Raw genomic sequence first — 23,737 nt, 5'->3', positions numbered from 1 at the left:
CTCATAAGCCACCAGAGCCTCATTTGGTGATGTCCTCTAAAATAACTAATCAAATGGCTTATTTCATGTCTCTTGATCATAAGGATTCACCAGTGTCACTGTCCACCTTGATTAAGTGGTTGAAATTTTCAGAGTGCAATAAGGACCTTTTCCCAATCCCTGAGAATCATGATCACCACAGAAATACTTTATCCTCTCCTCAAATATCTCTGGAAAGTAGTGGTTTTCGTTCATTGGCAACAGGGCACGGGGCAGTGTCATAGAGGGTTAGTCCATGTAAATTGGCTTCCACTCGTAAAGAAATTTTCTGGAATAGAAAAGAAAATTATATTGGGAAGTTTGCTCCTTGAAGAGAGATGATCTGGGTGAAGTTACTCTGTAGACTGTCCTGTGATTAGAAATATACATTCATCTAACAGCAAGAGGGCTATTGCATTTCCAAAGGCATCATCCTCTAGACCAAATGTAAAGAAAAAAACTTTCTCTGTTTAGAAAGCTCCCTATTTTTCTTTTGTTTTTATGAAGAATTAGTAAAACTAAATGTTTGAGGTGGCCTATATAAATGTACACAGATGACAAAAATTCAATGAAAGAATTTCTTCAAATATGTTTGTGTGTGTGTGTGTGTGAGTGTGTGTGTGTGTGTGTGTGTGTGTGTCTGTGTGTCTGTGTATCTGTGTGTCAGTCCTGGGGCTGGGACTCAGGACCTCGGCACTGTCCTTGAGTCTTCTGGCTCAAGGCCAGCACTCTACTACTTGAACTACAGCTCCACTTTTGAATTTTTGGTGGTTAACTGGAGATGAGAGTTTCAGAATTCCTGCCCAGGCTGGTTTTGAACCATGATCCTCAGATCTCAACCTCCTGAAGTAGCTACAATTTATAGGCATGAGCCACCGGGGCCCAGCTATGTGGAAATATACCAACTCAGGAACCACTTCAACTGAGAAGTTATTCTTACACCTATCACCTTTTTGGTGTAAGATTTTAAAGTTAATTGCTGAAAAACCAGACACATGGAACGTTCTGTTATTCTACTTAAAACAAGGTTGGACTGCATAAATCTTACCTGAAAATCGCGAATGTACGTCAGAAAAAAGCCCAAGAAGGAAAATGACATAGACCATTCTGCCACTGTAGTGACCAAGTGAAGCACATAACCCTAAGTGATAGAGAAAAAAAGAATAGTTTTTGTAAAATTTCATTCAAATAATTCATAATATTCTTCAAATTAAAAAAATTAAATTCTCAGCAAATACTGGTGGCTCATACCTGTAATCCTAGCTACTCTTGAGACTGAGATCACAGTTCAAAGCCAGCCTGGGCAGGAAAATCTGCAAGACTTTTATCTCCACTAAAGTACCAAAAATGCCAGAAATGGCACTGTGGCTCAAGCAGTAGAGCATTAACCTTGAGCAAAAGAAGCTCAGTGACATCACTCAGGCTCTGAGTTCAAGCCCTAGGAGACACACACACACACACACACACTGAACTACCTTCAAATTTATAGGAAAGACCTTGAAATTAAAGAGCAGACATTACATATTTCTTCTAAATGATACACGATATTTTAATTTTATTTAGAACAAATGAAACTTCCACATAAATAACTAAGGCATAATAGAGTCATGCAACTAAGGTTAGAAATGTTCTCCATAAAGTTTAATAAGGTCTGTTTTTAGAATTTCAAATATGTGGTTTATAATTAGGAGAATCTAATAAGTTATTTCATTCCATTTTAAAAGCATGTCCTATTTGGCACTAATTCTGAAAATAAATGGCTTAAAATAAAATTAAATAAATATCAGCTTGGGAATAAAGTATTAGTTTGTGAAAACAGATAAACTTGCTTTATCACTTAGAATATATATGTTCTGGGGTTCAAAGACACTGTCTATATTCCCATATCCAGCTCACTGGAACCCAAATGTAGACACCAAAATCAAGTTCTAGATAATAAGAATTGGGGACAAGACATCTTTTTAATTATGAAAGCAAGTGTTTGGAAGGAGAGAGAGGGAAGGAGGAAAAAGGGAGGAAGAGGAAAAAAAGGAAGGAAAAGAAGGAAGGAAGGAAAAAAGAAATGAGAGACAGAAAGAAAAAGAAGAAAGAGAGAAGAAAGGAGACCAGCAGAGAGAGAAAGAGAAGAAAGAGAAAACTTCAGCTGGGCATATTGTATACTATGTCCATATTCTGGAGAGCCAATATCTCAGGAAACTGTGACAGTCACAATTCCCTTCATGCCCTGAAAAGATCCACAAATCTCAGGTGTCCGGAAAATATGAATAAATTCTACATAAACTTTATCTATCTGGAAAATAATCACAGTACATAATTATTTCAAAATAGCCATCTTTAATATAAAGATAAGCTTCATAGACTCTTCAAGTTCTTACTTTGTCCTCAGGGTTCCAGTGGAGTTTCTGTTCTGCACCAGTGCCCAAATCACCACTGAGCAAAATGGATGAGCAAGTCAACACTATAGAAAAATATGTCAAGGAAGAATCTCAGAGAAGATTTGTTAAATTTAAACCTGTAGATCCAAAACAAAAAATCACATTGAAAGTCTAAAAGGGTAAGTCAGACATGTGTAACCGAAACAGTTGTTACAGCCAATCCCACCCATCTTTGGTTGGAAAATGAACAATTCTATCATAACCAACTCTGGCTAGCTAACTTTGTAGGGAGGGTATTAATTCAGCTTTCATTATTTTGAATTGGATATGATTAGACTAAACACTGGCTTTGTTCCTCATTCCCTTACTATATTTCAAGCTGCACTTCAGGTTTCAAGTCCTTCATTTTAGGATTACTAACCCCTCAAAAGCTGCTGCCCAGGGTGCTCACTGAAATTCTGTGATTCAATTCCCCTCCAATGGTAGCCACATTTTCCAGCGAAGGATACTGCTCAGTGCACTCACTCCACACCAGATTGCCAGCAGTAGTCGGATCCAGAAGATTTGTTTACTGTGAATTTGGGGCTGCATTTGGTAGGAAAGGATGGTCTGAACAAACATATACAATGAGCCCATGCTGAAGGTGAGCACAGCTCCACTGATATGCACAACAAAAATAGTTGTTTTCTGAGAAGTAGAAAAAAGGAATATGCCAATGAAAGAGACTCATAATACCGTGGCAATAAACTGATACACCAGACACCCCAATGAAGGAAACTCACAACACTGTGGATATACATTGACACACCAGACATCCTCAAGGCATTCACTGAGCCAAGGAGCTCAGAAGATTCTAGATTATTTCCTTAAGTCATTTTCTCTCACAATACTCAACATGAATCTGGAAGTTACGGCAAAACTTAATAATTACTTCATATTCTGCCACTGAAAATAATGTTTTGCTCACTTAACAATATGGTTTGGATGGTGACTAGTGGGTGTCACACATTGCTGTAAGTCTTCTGATACATAAGTGAACAAAACAGACAGAAATCCAGCCCTCACAGAATTTACATTCTAGACAAGTTTCATAAACAATAAATAGTAAGCTTTAAAAATAAGGAAAATCCCCAGTATGCTACATGGTGATAGGATAATAGAAAAAGAGTAGTATAAAGTAAACACAGTGCTAGTGTAGGTAATTTCAATTTAAATCTAACTTAAATTTCTATGTCAATTAAGGCTTTCTTGTTCTGGTTTGGCTTAGATTATGCAGAAAGGAATACATAAAATACAACTGTTTTCTTCTTTGTCTTATTATTCTTACAGGTATCTACTTATATTTTACTGTTTAACACTAGGTGGATCACATAGATAAAGATAGACAGACAGACAACTTCTGCTTCAAAGTGACAAGGTAATTCTATAATTAGAAAATTTTCAGCTGAGCACCGGGGTATCATGCCTGTAATCCTAGCAACTTGAATAGCTGAACCTCAATTCTAAAATCTCAGCCTCCTGAATAGCAAAAAATTTTTTCTAAAAGTTGAAATGGACCATAGGCTCTATTACAAAGCTTTATAACAAAAACAGGTTGGTATTGGCACAAAAATAGACACAAAGACCAATGGACAGACTAGAAGACTGGAAACAAACCATATACTTACAGTTATCTGACATTTGATAAGGAAGCAAAGATACATAGTGGGGAAAAAGGTAGCCTGTTTAATAATTGGTGTTGGGAAAAATGGGTATCCATATGCAGAAAACTAAAATTGGATCCTTACTTGTTACCACACACCAATATCAGCTCAAAGTGGATAAAAAACTTCAACATCAGACCTAAACCTTTGACATTAGTGCAACAGAGAGTAAGAGAAACACTAGAACTTAAAGGAATAGGCAGAAACTTTTTTGAGACGAGTCCTAGGGGCACAGCAGGTAGAAGACTTGACAACTGGGATTATATCAAAACAAAATGCTTCTGTACACCAAAAGACATAATTACTAAACTAGAAAGGCAGCCAACAGACTGGGAAAATATCTTTACCACCAATACATCTGACAAAGACTTAATATCTAAGATATATAAGGAGCTCAAGAAATAAACCCTTTCTAAACTTAGTAAACCAATCACTAAATGAGCCAGGGAGTTAAGGAAAGACTTCTTAGAAGAGGTAAGAATGGCAAAGAAACACATGAAATTGTCATCATCCCTGGCCATAAAGGAAATGCAAATTAAAACAACTCTGAGATTCCACCTCACCGCAGTTAGATTGGCCAATGGTCATGAATTCAAACAAAAACAAATGTTGGGGGAGGTATGGGGAAAAAGAAACCCTACTGCACTGTTGGTGGAATGTAAACCAGTACCATCACTCTGGACAGCAGTCTGGAGTTTCCTTAGAAAGTAAACACAGCACTGCCTTACAAACCAGTCATGCCACTCCTAGGCATCTTCCCAGAACATCACAAGCTAAGATACTGTAAGGACAATTTGCACATCCATGTTCACTGCTGCAATAAACAATAGCCAAGTTATGGAAACAGCCCAGAGTGAATAAAAAAAATGTGGTGCCTACACACATGGAATTTTAAAAAGTCATTAGAAAGAATAATATTATGTCATTTGCAGGGAAATGGATGGACCTAGGACAAATCATGTTAAGTGAGGCAAGTCAAGAGATAGATTCAGAGAGACAAATGGTGCACGTTTTTTCTCATATGTGTAAGTTAGCTCTAAAATACATGGGGATATGATAAGTTATGCAGGACTCTTGGCATTCACACACAGATTAAAAGGAGGATACTCTTAAGGGAGAAACACAAAGACCCAATACCGCTGTGCTTCTGATCATATAAAATAATATTTATTGAATGAACTCCAGAAAATGGAAGCAATATTTTTGTTTAAATTTGTCATTTCTGGTCATTTATCTGTCTTTGGAGGTATTAGGAAAAGACACAGAAATGAAGGGACAAAGAGTGAACAAATGCAACAGTGGTACTCACTAGACACTATGTTGAAAGTCAATTCTACAACCTGTGGGTGGGGACAGAAGGAAAAAACTAGGAGAGAGTGAGGGAAGGAGTGACATTGTCTGAAAGGAAATGTACTAATTACCTGACTTATGAAATGGTAACTCCCCTGTATATCACCTTTATAACAACAATGAAACTTTCTTAAAAGATGAAAAAAAATTGAAATGGGGGTATACAAAACTGGAGTCCAGTGTATTTAACTTGGTCATTTTAGAGACTAGGAAATCAGGAAAGATCTGAGGCTGCTAAATATCCTGACAAGCCTTTGCAATTAGCTGTCCCTACCTAAGTATGCTTTCATTTATCTTTTACAAGTCTATGTTAGGAACTTCTGTAATACCACAAGTTCAGAAGTTAGTTCACAGAAAGCTAAATAATCCTTACACGTCCTCTTGAATGCAACCAATTTTCACTCTGTGAACTATTCCAAGTTTTCCTAATTTTGCATCAATTTCTAAATTCAACATTCTCTAACTATAAATGTATAGTCCTTTGAATACTCTTTAGAATGAATTTATAGTATCTACTACCATCTTCATTTGTAAGTTCAGTAAAATCTCAAATTCATATGCAAAATTTGTACTATATCCTCTTTAAAATATTTTCTTTAATAAAAAAAATGTATCAGAAAGAATGGCATTGCCCCATTTGTAAGGAAATGGAAGGACTTGGAAAAAATTATACTAAGTGAAGTGATCCAGACCCAAAGAAACATGGACTCTATGGTCTCCCTTATTGGGAATAATTAGTACAGGTTTAGGCAAGTCATAGCAGAGCATCACAAGAGCCCAGTAGCTATACCCTTATGAACACATAAGACGATGCTAAGTAAAATGAACTCCATGTTATGGAAATGATTGTTATATCACAGTTGTAACTACTTTCAACATCCCATCTGTATCTGTAGCTTCTATAATTGATGATGTTCTTGTATCACCTTCCTGTGGTTGTACCTACACTATCTCTGTAATCTTATCTGAGTATATTGGAAACCGTGTATACTGGTATTAGAAGTAGGAAATTGAAAGGGAATACCAAAATTGAGACACAGGGTAAAAAAAGACAAACAACTACAAAAGCAATACTTGCAAAACTGTTTGGTGTAAGTGAACTGAACACCTCAGCAGGGGAAAGGGAAGGGGGAGGAGGGAGGGGGGTATGAGGGACAAGGTAACAAACAGTACAAGAAATGGATCCAATGCCTAATGTATGAAACTGTAACCTCTCTGTACATCAGTTTGATGATAAGAATTTGAAAAAAAAAATGTATCCTTTAAGCTAGGTGCCAGTGGCTCACACCTGTAATCCTAATTGCTCAGGAGGCTGAGATCTGAGAATTGTGCTTCAAAGCCAGCCCAGGCAGGAGAGCCGGTAAGTCTTTCCAGAAGGGAAAAATTCCTGCAAGTGTTCCATGAGATTACTTATTACACTTTCACATTGTTCAATACTAGTCACACACTGCTTTTCAAAGGAATTTGATTTGTATTTTTTACATTGCATTTCTCAAATACCATTTCTTTAAATACAGGAAAACCAGTAATAATAAAATTGTTCAACCTTTTTAGTCCCTTTCACTTCTCTCATTAAGTTTTCATTAATGAGAACATGTTTGTAAGGCAGCAGCTGGTGGCTCACACCTATAATTCTGAGGGTCACAGTTCAAAGATGGCTTGGACAGTAAGTCTGTGAGACTCCTATCTCCAATTAACCACCAAAAACCTGCAAGTGAAGATATGGCAAGTGGTAAAGTATCAGCCTTGAGCAAAATCTAAGCAACAGTGCCCTGCCCTTGAGTTCAAGCCCTGGTATAAGTACACACACAAAAGGGGGGAGAGGGACTTGGTGCAGAGAACATACTGTTGAGGAAAGAAGGAACTTATTTCTTGAGTTCAAGAAAAACCATGAGCTGGGGCTGGGGATATGGCCTAGTGGCAAGAGTGCCTGCCTCATATACATGAGGCCCTGGGTTCAATTCCCCAACACCACATATACAGAAAATGGCCAGAAGTGGCGCTGTGGCTCAAGTGACAGAGTGCTAGCCTTGAGCAAGAAGAAGCCAGGGACAGTGCTCAGGCCCTGAGTCCAAGCCCCAGGACTGGCCAAAAAAAGAAAAAAAAAAAAGAAAAACCATGAGCTAATCTATCAGTTTGTGCTAAGTACTAGGCTAGTTGCTAGAAAAACCATAGTGAATAAAACCACTACACCTATAATTAATGAGAAACATGTCACTAGTATATCACCTTTGTAATAATAGTTTTTACAAATGGCCGGTGTTATATACAATAGAAATATTAAAAATAGGAATGAGGGCTGGGATATAGCTCAGTGGCAAAGTGCTTGCCTATCAAATACAACACCTTAGGTTTGATCCTTAGTACTAAAAAAGAAAAGACCAAAAAAAAAAAAAAAACCCCAAACCATAGTTAAAACCAACACAGAATAGGAATGATGCAGAATGAAGCTAAAGAGTCTGATCACAGAAAATCTTTGAATTAATTAAATATTTGGCAGTTTATCAAATTTTCCCTCTCTTGACTCCCATTTTGTGTGTGTATTTGTGTAAATTTTGAAGCTGTATCGCTTTAAGCAAGAGTGCAGGGAGAAAAGGGTGAGAGGTACACACATTTCCAAAAGATTAGTTTGGCTGCAACATAAAGGACTGATTAGAGGAAAGGAAGAATGAATAGAGAGGCACTACTGAAGAAGCTGTGGCATGGGTCCAATGAGAGATGTTGGAATCTTGCTTGGCTCAAAAGGAGATGGTGTGAGGGAAGTAGAAAGAGAAATGAAAATAAGCAGGTATGTTCAAGAAATACTTAAGAGATAAAACACAGATAAAGCTCTCAAACACATGGTGCTCAACTCTCTTCTGAGCTGTAGTACTCCATGAATAGATTTAGTTGCTACTCAATTTCCCCAGTATAAACCAGCTAGTCTGTCTCTGCAAAATAAAAAAGGAAAAGGAAGAAATGACAATGCATTTACCATTTTAAATAAGCAATAAAAGCTTGCATAGAAAGGAAGAGGAAGGACTAGGAATGTGGCTTAGTGGTAGAGTGTTTGACTTGCATGCAGGAAGCCCTGGGTTTGATTCCTCAGAAAAGGCCAGAAGTGGCACTGTGGCTCAAGTGCTAGCCTTGAGCAAAAAAGCTCAGGGACAGTGCCCAGGCCCCGAATTCAAGCAGCAGTACTGGCAAAGAAAGAGAGAGAGAGAGAGAGAGAGAGAGAGAGAGAGAGAGAGAGAGAGAGAGAGAGAGAAAAGAGAGAGAGAGAGGGAGAGAGGGAGGAAGGGAGAGAGGGAGGGAGGGAGGGAGGGAGGGAGGGAGGAAGGAAGGAAGGAAGGAAGGAAGGAAGGAAGGAAGGAAGGAAGGAAGGAAGGAAGGAAGGCAGGCAGGAAGGAAAGAAGGAAAGAAGGCAGGCTGGCAGAGGAAGCTGAGCACCAGTGTCTTATACTTATAATCCTAGCTAAGATCTAAAGAATGCGGGGGGGGGGGGGGGGGGGAGGGAAGGGGAGAAGGGAGGGAAGGGATGGGATGGGAAGGGAAGGGAAAGGAAGGAGAGTTAGAGATTAAACTCCAGGCTACAGTGAAGGTAAATTTAGCCAGAACCCCTATCCTAAATAGCATCCTGATTCAGTTCTTCAACCTCCTTGGTCACCCTGGTGATGTGTAATCGCCCTGGCTTGTCTTCAGCAAGAATCTCATGAGGTAGATTCAGCCAGAATCCCTTCTTACTCATGTTTCCTTACTCTTACTCATGTTTCCTCTTAGTAATTTTCCATCCTCCAGCTCCCGCTTGACTTCTTGCCTATAAATTCCCTTTCCTTTATAGAGTTGAGCCCAGTATCTCTCCTCTACTGCAAAACCACATAGAATAGTCCCTAGATTTATCAAGTTGGGTCAAAAGAAATTGTGCCTAGCTTATTTTTTAGTAAGTGTCATTGAAGATTTTTGTTTCGGGGTTTTGTTGTTGTTGTTAAGTTTGTTCTACGTATGGAGCTGGTGTGATATTGCTGAGCTGCTCCTCTATGTACACAGGTTCAAAGTTTTAAAATGAAGGTGTGCCCGAATCCCTTGTACTGTTTGAGTCAACAAGCAGGCTCTAGAGAATGACAAATCTTGAAGATGGCTAGAGACCAGGAGAAAAGACACCAATCTGCCAGAAATGTATACTGGATGCATAGATGTATGAAATAAACTAGAGTGGGGACGTAGTACATGCCTAGCACAAGGCCTGGAGTTTGATCTCTAACACTTGGGGGGGGGGGGGCTATTGAAAAAGTTCAGTTTGTTATAGCAGCTAAGTATTAACCCACTAACCACTTGGACTATACAGTACTCATAGAATTTACTACAGATTGAGCACCCCATTCCAGAAATCAGAAGTGCTTCAAAATCTACAATGATTTGGTAGAGTGCTTGCCTAGCATCACATAAACAGAAAAGGCCTGAAGCTGTGCTGTGGATCAAGTGGCAGAGTGCTAGCTTTGAGCAAAAAGGAGCCAGGGACAGTGCTCAGGCCCTGAGTTCAAGCCCCAGGACTGGCAAAAAATAAAAAATAAAGCCAGGGACAGTGCTCAGGCCTGAGTCCAAGCCCTAGGACTGGCAAAAAACAAAATGAATAAACAAAAATAACCTGAGCATGATGAGGCATGCCTATAATTCCAGAGAGTAGGGAAGCTGATACAAGAATATTGTAAGTATAAACTAATCTAGGTATAGGACTAGGAGCTTATCTCAAAAGTGCTTGCCTGGAAAATATAAAAGCCCTGGCATTAATTTCTAGTTTAAAAATGAAAAAAAAATCTACAGAAAGCAGTAGAAACTAATCAGAGGCAGACTAAGATTAGAAGATATTAAGAGACACAATAGTATGCCCACGTATGTATATTCCTATAATGAATGTGGTTTCAAATAACTCTTAGATTTTAAACAGGCTATCATATTATCTATACTGAAACTTTAAAGACTTCAGAGAAATTAAAAACAAAAATACCCCACACCATATACTCAGGATGTAGCCAACATTACCAAGAGTCCTCTAAAAGAATGTCAATAGACAACAGATTGGTAAAGTTTACAAAATAGACATCACTAACACTGCCAGCAACAACTGCAGTCCCAACTAGATGATATTGATTAGGAAAGTCATGGCTGTCTTTGATTGTACTTACAAGTGATTTTTGCTGAAAAAGAAAATGGCCTAACAATATATCTCTTGGAAGACATTCATCATTAAGTTTCATAAGCTTGTATTTGGTGAAAGTTGACTGCTACTGCAATATTAAAAATTCTTTGAGACAGAAAAAATTATATTAGGTGAAATAAACTAGACCCAAAGAAACATAGGTTGCACAGTTTGCCTCATTTGTAATAATTAGAATGCGCCTATACATCTACAAGTAAACTGAATAGATAGTGAAAGACAAAAAAATTTACACTTGGATATGAAAAACTAAACAGGACTCTCAGCATTCACACAGTGAGACCAAAGAAGGATATTCTTAGGAGAGGATCACAAGGACTCAATAGCTAGTGTATATGATCATATAAAATGATGCTTACCGAAATGAACTCAAAGAAATGGAATCAAGAGGTCTTTGATTTTACTGTTTGCATTTCTTTTTTTTTTCCCCTTCTTCTTCTGCTTTTTTCCCTTTTGTTGCTGTTCTTTGTCTTTTTTGTAAGTTTATCTGATTTGGGGAGGATTCAGCACAGAAATGGTGGGACAAAGGGTGAACTAATTCAGAAATAATACTCACTAGACACTATGTTGGAAATTAACTATACAACTTCAGGAGGGAAAAAACTGGGAGAAAATGAGGGAATGGGGTAATACTGTTCAAAAGGAAATGTACTCATTACCTGACTTACGTAACTCTAACCTATCTGCACATTACCTTTACAATTAAAAAGTAAAAAGTAAAACAAAGCAGAGCACTGGTGGCTCATGCCTATAATCCTAGCTATTCAGGAGGCTGAGATCTGAGGATTGAGGTTCAAAGCCAGTCCAGGAAGAAAAGTCCTAACGAGATTCTTATTTCCAATTTCTCCCACGAAAAGCAGAAGTGGCACTGTGGCTCAAAGTGGTAGAGCACTGGCCTTGAGAAAAAGAACTCAGGGACAATGTCTAGGCTCTGAGTTCACGCCCCACAACTGGATCAATCAACCAATCAATCAATAATTCTTTGAGAAAAATCTGGAAAAGCTTCAAAGTCTCTCATACTTCCTCATGTATAGGACTGGGCATCTAGGAATGCAGGCAGTCAACAGAAACAATGACAAAAATATGTAATTGATAGTAGCTTATCAAGCATATTAAACACAAATCAACAGCCAATATTTAAATCAGTATCTGTGCCACTTATTTGTATCAATTCTCTTTTTGGTCTGAAGTAACCGCCAACTACATAGTAATAAAGTCTAGAAACTGTCTTGTGAATCCCAGAAAAAAAATTACAGTGATTTATGTTTGTTTTGATTATTTAATATGAAATTTTTTAGTTGCCAAAGTAGTTCTTTCTAAGAAAATCTAAAAATACTGAAGGCATTAACATGCCATTTTGTTAAGGTAAAGGTAAAAAAACATTGACAGCAGGTAAACCTTTCAGGTTTCCTTACCAGGTAAATAGCAGGAAATGCTAAATATTAACATTCAGGTTTCCTGTTTAACACAGAAAAATACCTACACTGGGTTAAAACACAAACCTGGAAATTTGCCACGACAGAAAGTCCTAAACAACTCAGTATTCCAAGTATAAGGCCAGCCTTGTTTAATTTGATGATAAGGTTCTCTTCAGCATTTAGGGCATGAACTTGCTTATAACGAACATAAATGGTAGCAATATCTGGGAAGAGATAATCAGAAAAACAACAAAGTAATAAATAACCAGAGAATGAAAGTTGCCACTGCAAAGTTCACAAATATCACTGCTATCCAGATCCCAGGAATTTTTTCTTTTTAAAGTTCATGTGAGAGAACAACAAGACAAAAAAATAGATTTTAAGAAAAAAAAACACAAATCAGAATACATCTGTTATGTATCTGGCAAGTCATCTGACCTCTGTGGTCCTTGTACCTATAACTATTTAGTAAAAACTTAAAGAGACAAGTCGAATATCCTCTGAAAAGTCCTCGCAATAAGAGTTATATGGCATGGCATCAGTGGCTCACTCCTGTAATCCAAGCTACTCAGGAAGTTGAGATCTGAGGATCAAGGTTTGAAGCCAGCCCAGGCAGGAAAGTCTGTGAGACTCCTATTTCTACTAAACCACCAAAAAGCCAGAAGTGGGAGAACTCAAGTAGCTCAAGTGGTAGCCTTCAGAGAAAAAGCTAAAGAACAGTGTCCAAGCCCCGAATTCATGCCCCAGTACTGGCACCCCCCCCCCAAAAAAAGTTATAAAAGACACAAAATACTTTTATCATATGCATAAAAACCAACTAGTTCTAGAATTTAGATGAAAAGTACATAAGCAAAAAAAAAAAAAGCTTATGAGCCTTATTCTCCTATTTCAAATTATTACAACTTGACTCAATCAGATACACAGTCCATTGCACAAAACAATAAAGCCCATTTTGCCAGACTTATTTTTCAAGAAAATGCCAAATCAAACTTTCAACTGCAGAAACAGTGCCAAAGACCTTACGAGTATATAAGACATAATACTTATATATAAATCAAATGTATATTAGATATTATATACATAGGTTAGATTATATATAAATTTTCTGTAAACTGAACTGTTTTCCTGATCCTTTCTCATGTGAATAATAAATTTCTAAAATAATCACACTGGACAAAAATATTTTAGGTAAGTCAGTATAAAACTTTGATTCACAAAGAGGTATGCCAAACACTGCATTTCTTTGGCACTAGAGTATCACTTAAAAAATCAAAAGATCGGAAGTGGTACTGTGGCTCAAAGTGGTAGAGCGCTTAGTCTTGAGTAAAAGAGCTCAAAGACAGTGCCCAAGCTGAGTTCAAGCCCCACCCCAACAAAAAAAAATGTGCATCAAAAATAAATCATAATTCCATCTCTATTTACAAGCTTCTGAATTGTTTATTTCCAAAGGAACTTAGATCTGGTCAATTGCATCTGTAGTTTGTTTCCCCTAATGGTTGTTGAAGAAGTCTATCTAAGGCCTCATGGACTATTTGGTTCTACTTAGAACTTTCACTTGGTAAGTAGTCTAATAGCCCTTACAGATATTTCTTCAAGGTTTACTTTCACAATTTGGCATTTGTACAAATTCTTTTTCTCTTAAAAAGGAGTATACCTGTGATGAATTATTGAGTGACACCATTTTCTCAAGTATTACTAGAAAGAAGTATCATAGTGTTTAAAAAAGAAAATGGTAATTCAGCTATTAATTTTGATTAACCAATACTTACATAAAACTACAGCAATATTTAGCATTGCCCCAAATAAGCATTTTTCTGGAGCTATTGTTCCCGTGTCACTGAAAGATAAAAAAAAAAGTATGCATATTTCTCACTTTAGATAACAGGAAGTATTTCAAATTTTTCTCATTTAAAAGTCCATGAGGGCTGGGAATGTGGCTCAATGGTAGAGTGCTTGCCTAGTGTGCATGAAGCCCTGGGTTCAAGTCCTCAGCACCACATAAACAGAAAAAGCCAGAAGTGGCGCTATGGCTCAAGTGGTAGAGTGCTAGCCTTGAGCAAAAGTTCAGAGACTATGTCCAGGCCCTGAGTTCAACCCCAAGATTGGCAAAAAAAAAAAAAAAAGTCCATGAGCAAGCAAGGAGTTGGTGGCTCATACTTGTCATCCTAGCTACTCAGGAGGCTAAGATCTGAAGATCATAGTTCAAAGCCAGCCCAGATAGAGAAATCCATGAGACTCTTTATCTCCAATTAACCACCAAAAATCCAGCAGTAGAGCCATGGCCCAAGTAGTGAAGCACTAGCCATGAGCAAAAGTTCAGTGACAATGCCCAGTTCCTGAATTCAAGCCCCACAACTGACAAAAATAAGTAGATAAATAGATAGATGGATAGATTTATAAATGTACAATCTATATTAGCATATGTGATGTATTATGTGCATAAATATTGTATGTCTGTAGATGTCAACTTTACATATATATGTATATATGTCTATGCATATTATATATATATGTCTGTGTCTATTTATGCAAAATTAATTGTTGATACTTAATGTATTAGAAATATCTAACCTGGGGCTGGGGATATGGCCTAGTGGCAAGAGTGCCTGCCTCATATACATGAGGCCCTGGGTTCGATTCCCCAGCACCACATACACAGAAAATGGCCAGAAGTGGCGCTGTGGCTCAAGTGGCAGAGTGCTAGCCTTGAGCAAAAAAAAGAAGCCAGGGACAGTGCTCAGGCCCTGAGTCCAAGCCCCAGGACTGGCCAAAAAAAAATAAAATAAAATAATAATAATAATAATAATAAAAAGAAATATCTAACCAGCATGTCATAAAGAGCACAACATCTACAGCCAAACAGCCCAGGTTTATATCTTGATTTCAACACCTACTGAATCACTGTGTTTTATTGAGAAAATAACTTAAGTCACCCCGGACCCTCATATCTTCTGCTATAATTTAGATTTTGAGTGGCCTCCAGAGGTCCATGGTTTAGAGGTTTGGTCTGCAGAGAGGCACCCGGAGGTTGTGGACCCTCTAAGAGGTGGGGCTTTGTGAGAGGTGCTTCCATTATTGGGAGCATGCTCTTGAAGGAATTATCCCCCTTTCCTTACCCTTTTGTACTTCCAGGTCATGAACAAAAGTTTTACTTCCCTATGTGCTACTGACATGATATGCTGCCTGGTCATAGGCCAAAAGCAACAGTTTCAATTGGTCAGGGACTGAAGCCTCTGAAACTGTAAGCCAAAATAAAACTTTTTTCTTATAAGCTAATTATCTCAGATATTTGTTACAGTAACAGAGATCTGACTTACATACTCTCCTCTCTGAAATGAGAACAGACTCTACCTCCTATGAATGTTGTGAGGATTTGATTATCTAACACATGAAGAATACTTAGAACATCACTTTGAATACATTAAGTAGATCAATAAACCTGTTGGTTCTATTACCTTTTCCAATCATCATTGTTATTTGCAAATGTTTTTCATTTTAAGGGGAAAATAATTTCAATTTTTTGTTCTGAGGAAATACAAAACACTTCTCTGCAAAACATAGCACTAAAGAATGACAATCCATTAAACAGTTCATTAACTGTTCTGTGTTTCTCTGTATCCATACTTTTTTTGTTTGCTGCTATTAGGACTTGAACTCAGGGTTAAGGTGCTGTCCACTAGATTTTCACTTAAGTCTAATGCTCTTGAGCCACAGTTCCACTTCTGCATTTTTGTGATTAATTGGAGATAAGAGTCTCGTGGACTTTACTGCCCAGGCTGGCTTCTAATCACAATCCTCAGATCTCAGCCTCCTGAGTGGCTACGGTTAAAGGCATGAACCAGTGGTCCCTGGCTTGTCTCCACAATACTGTATCACAGAGAAGAATTAACTGCAAGTTCTAACTTATGTTCCCTTTGTTGTTGAAATGCCAGTGTAAAAATCTGAATTTTAAAACACTGACATAAAATGTCAGCCTCAACAGAAGCTACGGATGAGTTATACAGATTCTCTTACAAATACATTTCACTGACCTGATATAAGGCAAAAACGGGTCGACATGGTGGAGAGTTATTGCAGTAATGTAGGAAAATATGAAAGCAGTCGATGTCCAAATTACAAGGGCAGAAGGGAGAAAACTGAGGCCTTGCTGAAACCACCACATTTCAAACAGGTCTTCTGAAAGAGAAAAAAAAGACACAATAGGGCTGGGAACGTGGCTTAGCAGTAGAGTGCTTGCCTAGCATGCATGAAGCCCTGAATTCTATTCCTCAGCATCATATAAACAGAAAAAGGCAGAAGTGGCACTGTGGCACTGAGTGCTAGCCTTGAGCAAAAAGAAGCCAGGGACAGTGCTCAAGCTCTGAGTTCAAGCCCCAGGACTGAACAACAACAACAAAAAAGGCACAACAATTCATTCATAAGTCTCCTCCATTCTATATTAGCCATCCACTCCTAGAACCTTGTACTTATCACCCAGACCTGCTCTGCTTCTGAAAGCATACCTCATGCCAACCTAATTCTCACTTCAATAAACAAACCAAAATTCATTCACCCACTAGCCACAGAAAAACCTGTCATTCCCACAAATGACCAAGTACCAATACTGCTTATTCTCCTAAATTTCCAATCTACCTCTTTTCTCCATCTTCATTGCCACTAATCTATCTAAACAATCATCATTTTCTACCAGATTATTTTCATAACTTCCTAAGGTCTTTGCAATATTAAATATGTGGTCGTCTGTCAGTGTCATCAGAAAAATTGGTCCAAACACTTCACTAATACCAAAATATAAAGATGCTCAAGTCCCTTAAGGGGTCTGTGGCCTGCATATTCCTAGAAGATAGGGCACTTAGGGTATGAATGGTGACCTAGCTCCTACCTAAAAGTGTCAGCATAAAAGGGCCTAAATACATATTTATCATATCTTTCTTTCTCTCTTAAATTTCAAACTGTAGGGGCTGGGAATATGGCCTAGTGGTAGAGTGCTTGCCTCTTATACATGAAGCCCTGGGTTCGATTCCTCAGCACCACATATATAGAAAAAGCCAGAAGTAACACTGTGTCTCAAGTGGTAGAGCGCTAGCCTTGAGCAAAAAGAAGCCATGGACAATGCTCAGGTCTCTGAGTTCAAGACCCAGGATTGGAAAAAAAAAATAAAAATAAAAAAATTCCAAACCATAGCTGTTATATAACAATGGGTCAGTAATGTGAATCTGGGGATTAGGAATGTGGCTCAGTGGTTGTGTCACTTGCCTAGCATGCATAAGACCCTGAGTTCCATCTCTAGCAGTGCAAAAACAAACTAAAAATAGCATTAATAATGCATATTAAAAACCATTACATCTTAATACATTAAGTTTTTAAATACAGAAATTTTTAGCTGAGAACCAGTGGCTCATTCCACCTACAGGAGGCTGAGATCTTGAAACCAATTCACCAACAAAAAAATCACAGAAGAGCTGAAGAGCTATGGTTCAAGTAGTAGAGTGCCAGCTTTGAGTGAAAAAGCTAAGGCACAATGTCCAGGCCCTGAGTTCAAGCCCCAGTACTGGCACAGAAAAACAAGAAACACATAGAAAAAACAAAACTTATTCAAATTACAAGGAATTTCTCCCATGGACGCAAAAAAAAAAACCTTAGAGGACCACCTCCTCACAGCTTGATGACCTAAAAATTTTAGTTATATCTCATGAGTTCCTTAAATATCCTCAGGACTGCTAGTCTCTATGATTGATTGATGGTGCTCAACTTCCTCCTCAGATGGGCTTTCTAAACAATGACCTCTCAGCCAGTTTGCACTTGTCATCTGCTCTAATCATCTGACTTGTTGCTCAATAAGGACATTTACATCGTGCTTTGTAAGTTTGTTTTCTTTTGTCCTTAAAATCACCATTATAAAGCTTGATTTGAGGATCTTCCTGCTAAGTTATCATGATCTCCTCTTTCTACTCCTTTTTCCTATTAGTCCTTACCCATTCATCAATAATTCATTTTCTTCTTCTACTTAGTTAATTGAACTCAAGCACCCATAGGTACTTTCTCCAGCAGCAGTTACTGGAAAAATAATTCTCCATTTTTGGGCTGGGAATATGGCCTAGTGGCAAGAGTGCTTGCCTCCTACACATGAAGCTCTCGGTTTGATTCCCCAGCACCACATATATGGAAAATGGCCAGAAGGGGCGCTGTGGCTCAGGTGGCAGAGTGCTGGCCTTGAGCAGGAAGAAGCCAGGGACAGTGCTCAGGCCCTGAGTCCAAGGCCCAGGACTGGCAAAAAAAAAACAAAAATTCTCCATTTTTATTTTAATCATGTCTACTTTTCATTTTCTTATCTCTTTAGGCGCTATTTTAATTTGTTTCCAGTTAATTCCCATGTCCGAACTCCATATTCATTGCTTCAGCCCATTCTTGCATGAATTTTATGGTTTCTAATCAAGACGTTTAAATTTAGAAGACCTTAATCTGAAAGCATTCTAAAAGACTTAATGGAGGGTGAATTATTTTAGGGAGCATCTATATGTCCTTTTGTAAAGCACTTTGGCACATGACTAAAAGGAACCAACTCTGTATTCATTTTGGCTGTCAGTTTTCCTGAATGTAAACTTGAACCTTGAACTTGAGTGATGGCAAACCCTACAGCTTCAAGTACTTAATCAGTATCTTTCTTCTCCCACCTAGACCTATGGTGAAAAATAGGCAAATTTCTTCATGATTGTCCTGTGTGCCAGGAGGGAAATATATTTCTGCCTTACCTTTAACTGAATGTGTAGACTACTTAGATGCTGACTGAATTTGGGAAGTCGTTCTCCAAAGATATGAGTTATATAATTTTAAGTGGAAATTTTTACATTATATTTTCTAAAAATGTTGTCCACTGAAGTATAGGTACCATTTGCACAAACTACCATATGAACAGTGCCTGCTGAAGTATATACTTGAGATCACTTGGGTTTGAGTGCTATCTGCCTACACTGGTATGAACCATACATAGGAAGCCCATCCCTTGGTCCTCCTTGTACTTAATTCTATCAGCCAAATGACCCCAGAGAAAACACAATGTTAACTTGCCACTCTATCTTCAACTCTGTTTGACTTTCCAGCCTTGAGGATTTACCTTTATTTATTTTAAGATCTGCTATACACTTACAAGGATAAAAATATAATTTATTCAGCATTTAGATGTTTTGGCTACAGGGATTTCAAAATATTTTGTTCTTACCACTGGTAGAAGTATTATTTTGTCCCATTTATCTTTTTAGACATATAGATCCTTCCTATTAAAAACAGAACTCAATCACTCTCTTGCACCAACTTTCCCTCTATCTAGAAGTAAGCATCTATTCTTCTGAGAATACTTGATTTGCATATCTGTTACAGATCTTTTCTTTTAGAGTAGGAAAATTTAGGAGGGTGTCTAAAGTTGATAAGGCCTTTGCTGACTCTACTTAGCTGAGTCACTCAGTATTTGTGGAATGAATAAACAACTAACACTAAGCCCTCTTTAATTTTCATTAATGATTATTTTTCTGTTTGATTTTTATTTACTTCAGAATGCAGTGTTATTTTTTTCTTGGGCTATCCAGGTTCTAAGAATATGCAACTATGCAGAGAAACTGTTAGGCTTTCTTCACAAGCCATACCAAGGGATAATGGCATTCCTATTTCTATAACTTGGTAAAGACTATCTTTCCTCCCAGTGTACACTTAATTCAGATTCTCATTTAACTCAGAACTCTTGTTCCCTTGATCTGTTTTTCTTCCCCTCATCTAGTCTATCTTCATTGCCAAGTTACCTTTTCTAAGGCAATTCTTTGGTTAAAAACTTTATTTTATTTTTTAACTTATCATTTAAGTCATTGTACAAAGGAGTTTCAACTTAACACGTCAGTTTTATGAGTCAAACACGTCTTGAGCAATGTCACTCTTCCATTATTCTCCCCCATCTCTCACTACCCCAACAATTCTCTCAAGTTAATCTGGTTTCAAAACATTTTTTAAAATAAAATTATGTAAACTTGGTCAAGCTTCATAACTTCTTTGAAATAGTTTCTCCTATGTAGGCAGCACAGACTGCAGTGTCTCTAAGTAGTGAATAGGAACATGAAGCTATATTGATTAAATTTTCAATTGGTTCAAATTAAGTAAACATTAAAATTTCAGTTCCTCTGTTAAACTTGTCACGTTTCAAATGCTGAAAGCCACCTTTGTCTAGTAACAGCCAGCAGGACAGTAAATACATAGAGCATTTCCTTGTAATGGAGTTTCACTAGGTTGGGGTACATAGTCATTAGAGAGATTGTACTGACATGATAGAACAAGAAAAAAAGCCTACACACTGCTGATGCACAGTAAATGGTAACTATTAGTACTGTGTGTTAAAATGTCTAAAACCATAGCAGCTTCATTGAGGTTTATCCAATAATTAAATGAGATAACACATATAAGATTAGGGTACCATCATAGGTAAACAATGTGTTCCTCAGGGCCAGAATGTGGCTTAGCGGTAGAGTACTTGCAAGGCATGCATGAAGCCCTGGGTTCGACTCCTCAGTACCACATAAACAGAAAAAGCTGGAAGTGGAGCTGTGGTTCAAGTGGTAGAGTACTAGCCTTGAGCAAAAGGAAGCCAGGGACAGTGCTCAGGCCCTGAGTTCAAGCCCCAGGACTGGCAAAAAACAAACAAACAATCAAAAAAGACATGTGTTCCTCCTTTAGAATATGGAGAAATTACCTGTTTTAGGAGTTCACAAAGTTTCAGTCTTCACAACTGTCTAAACTGTATTTTTTCAAGTCTTGAAATCTACAGAGAAATAAAATACAAATTTATTGTTTCTAGCCATGTGATTTTTAACATATTTTTAGCAAATGCACCAAAACTGTCTGTAGCTTGAACAATAACATCTTTAATATCCAGTGATACAATTTCTGGTAAGTCATTTAACTCGTGAGCTACAATGTTCTTATTTGTAAAACAAACAAACCCTCCAAGGACTGTTTTTTAGACTGGTACAAAATAAGCATATGATATGATATGATATGATATGTTACAGTAAGTAACCACCCATGTAACACAACTGCTTTTTTAGTACGTGTATGTACTGGAGTTTTAACTGCGGGCTTTGTGCTCTTGTTTAGCTTTCTTGCATAAGACTGCATACTACCACTTCAGCCACACCTACATTTCTGGCTTTTTTATGGTTAATTGGAGATAAGAGCCTCTCAGTTTGAACCTGTGCTTGTTTTGAACAGGAATCCTCAGATCTCTGCCTCTTGAGTAGCTAGGATTATAGGCATGAGTCACTAGCATCCTATAAAATTAAATTGTTCTGTACGAATTATCTCAATTTACAGCAGGATTTGAGATAATTTTAACATTTCACCAATGAGAAACTGAAGTTCACAGATTAGGATAGAAAGACAATTGTAGGTATTTTCATCCTTTGGAAAGCTGAAAGTAAGGTAGAGTAGTTCCCAATAAACTCAGAATTGTAATGGTTAACAATTCCAGGAACCCCTTAAAAGACTTGAAAATATGTAGGCATAAATTTGACACATCAATAAGAATGTTCAACGAAATATTTTTGTATCTATCCCCTATCTTCTGTGCTTTCTTGGAAGCTCCAGGAGTAAGAACTCCAGTTCCAATTTTTTTTTTTTCACAAACATGCAAAGCCACTGGTAGATGATTTCTTTCTTTTTCTTCTTCTTGTTTTTGCCAATCGTGCGGCTTGAACTCAGAGCCTGAGGACAGTCCCTGGCTTCTTTTTGCTCAACGCTAGCATTCTACCACCTGAGCCACAGTACCACTTCCAGCCTTTTCTGTTTATGTGGTATTGAGGAATCGAACCCAGGGCTTCATGCATACTAGGCAAGCACTCTACTGTTCCAGTCCCTGGTAGATGATTTCTAATGGCATCTTCCAGGGGCAACTACTATGAAATAAGAAGAAAGTAAACATGGATAAAGGAACAAACAAGACAAAAAGAAAAGAAAACAAAAACAGCAACAAAGGAAAAAAACCTCTTGTTGGGAGGGTGGGACAAGGGTAAACAAATGCAGCAGTGATACTCACTAGACACTATGTGGGAAAAGAACTATATATAACTTGTGGGTAAGGATGGGAGGGAGAGAGAGCAAGGGAAGCTGTGACATTGTTCAAAAAGAAATGTACCCCTGGGGCTGGGAATGTGGCTTAGTGGCAGAGTGCTTGTCTAGCATGCAAGAAGCCCTGGGGTTCAATTCCTCAGTACTACATAAACAGAAAAAGCCAGAAGTGGTGCTGTGGCTCAAGTGGTAATGCACTAACATTGTGTACACAGAGACTCAGGGACAGAGCCCAGGACCTGAGTTAAAGCTCCAGGAATGGCCAAAAGGAAAAAAAATTTTTTTTACTCTTTATCTGATTTATGTAACTTAATCCCTCTGTACATGACCTGTATAATAATTTAAAATGAATGAAGAAAAATTAAGCAATTCAAAACTTTTATTAAAGCTTCCCAGCTACCTGTTTAAAAAAAGAAAGTAAATTGTGGATGTTTCAAAAGCCCGGAGCTTCTTTCAGATCATCAGGCAGACAGCAAAGCACAAAAGAAAATGATCATCTCCCTAAACCCTAATATGGCCTCTTAACAAATGTAAGATTAACCTGTAGTTTAAATCCTAAAAGGATATAGAAGATAAACGTCACAATGAAAAAGAAATGAAAATTTGCTAATGTCACACAAATTGAGTTTTGTTGGCTACTGATTCACGAACTAAAATGTTAAAGAACTGGGAAGGTTTATCCCAAGCCGTTTCTTGTTTTGCAAATGACAAACACAGTCCCAAGGACACTAAAGACTTCCTTTCCGGGTGGGGACCACACCCAGCAACACAACTGTGGACAGTAGCGGACAGTTAATGAACACAAGGTCACCAGGATCCCCATCCAGAATCTGCCCAGGAGTGACAAAGGGAACTCTACCAACCCAAATCATAATGTGTTCTTTTGAGGGGCAAAGGTGGGTGGGGGGGGGGGGTCCTCCTTATCCACTGAAACAAAACCCCGCACCATAGTATTTAGACCTCTGCTTTTGCCTTTGCTTTTTCTTTTTGCGCCAGGTCCCGCAAGCTCTGGAGCAAAGGTCCGTTTCGCTTCACCCGGGGCCCCCAGGAAAAGATGCGGGGAGGCAGCTGGGAAAGAAGCACCGCTGTGGGGTGTGAGAAGGGGGACAATCGGGCGGAGAAAGAACCACGGGAGAAGACAGCAAAGTGGGGGCGCGGAGAGCTGAGCCCAGCTGCACGCCCCAGCCCCTCACGGGTTCCCTCCAAGCTGGCCCACGGCCAGGCACACCCCCAGCCCTTCCCGGGTGCCCGCACCACAGACCAGGTACAGACACACCCTGGGGGGTCGCGGGCATCAAGGGCTCGCGCGTCGGCTCCCGCGGTGACTGGCATAGCCCCAGAGCACGACGCGGGCTAGATCCCAATCCGCTGTCGCATTTCCAAACGTCTGCTCCAGGCATCGGGGCCAGACTTCTATCCCCTCACCCCACCTTCCGAACTGCCTTACCTGGCAGATCCTGCCAGCGCCAGCCCAAGGCTCTCCAGCTCGCCCGTCCGCAACAGGATACCAGGGCGGGACCCTGAGGCGCGCTCCCGAGCCGCCCAGCCAGCTCGGGGACGCGCCGCCGCGCCTTC

General features: G+C 38.7%; 1 protein-coding gene across 1 annotated transcript; it reads right to left on the bottom strand.

Moving 5' to 3' along the window:
* Positions 1 to 17: 17 nt before the first annotated feature.
* Dram2 (DNA damage regulated autophagy modulator 2) lies at positions 18 to 23,716 on the bottom strand. The gene is made up of 8 exons (XM_048351765.1): positions 23,610 to 23,716; positions 16,090 to 16,234; positions 13,828 to 13,895; positions 12,143 to 12,282; positions 2,903 to 3,080; positions 2,394 to 2,476; positions 1,067 to 1,159; positions 18 to 307 (listed from the first exon to the last, which is right to left on the bottom strand). Exons 2-8 carry the CDS (start codon positions 16,218 to 16,220, stop codon positions 200 to 202), a joined length of 801 nt encoding a protein of 266 aa, XP_048207722.1. The 5' UTR covers positions 16,221 to 16,234; positions 23,610 to 23,716; the 3' UTR covers positions 18 to 199.
* Positions 23,717 to 23,737: the final 21 nt, after the last annotated feature.

This window comes from Perognathus longimembris, chromosome 7, assembly GCF_023159225.1.
Source record: "Perognathus longimembris pacificus isolate PPM17 chromosome 7, ASM2315922v1, whole genome shotgun sequence".
Taxonomy (NCBI): Eukaryota; Metazoa; Chordata; class Mammalia; order Rodentia; family Heteromyidae; genus Perognathus; species Perognathus longimembris.
This window is presented reverse-complemented; position numbering and strand designations above follow the sequence as displayed.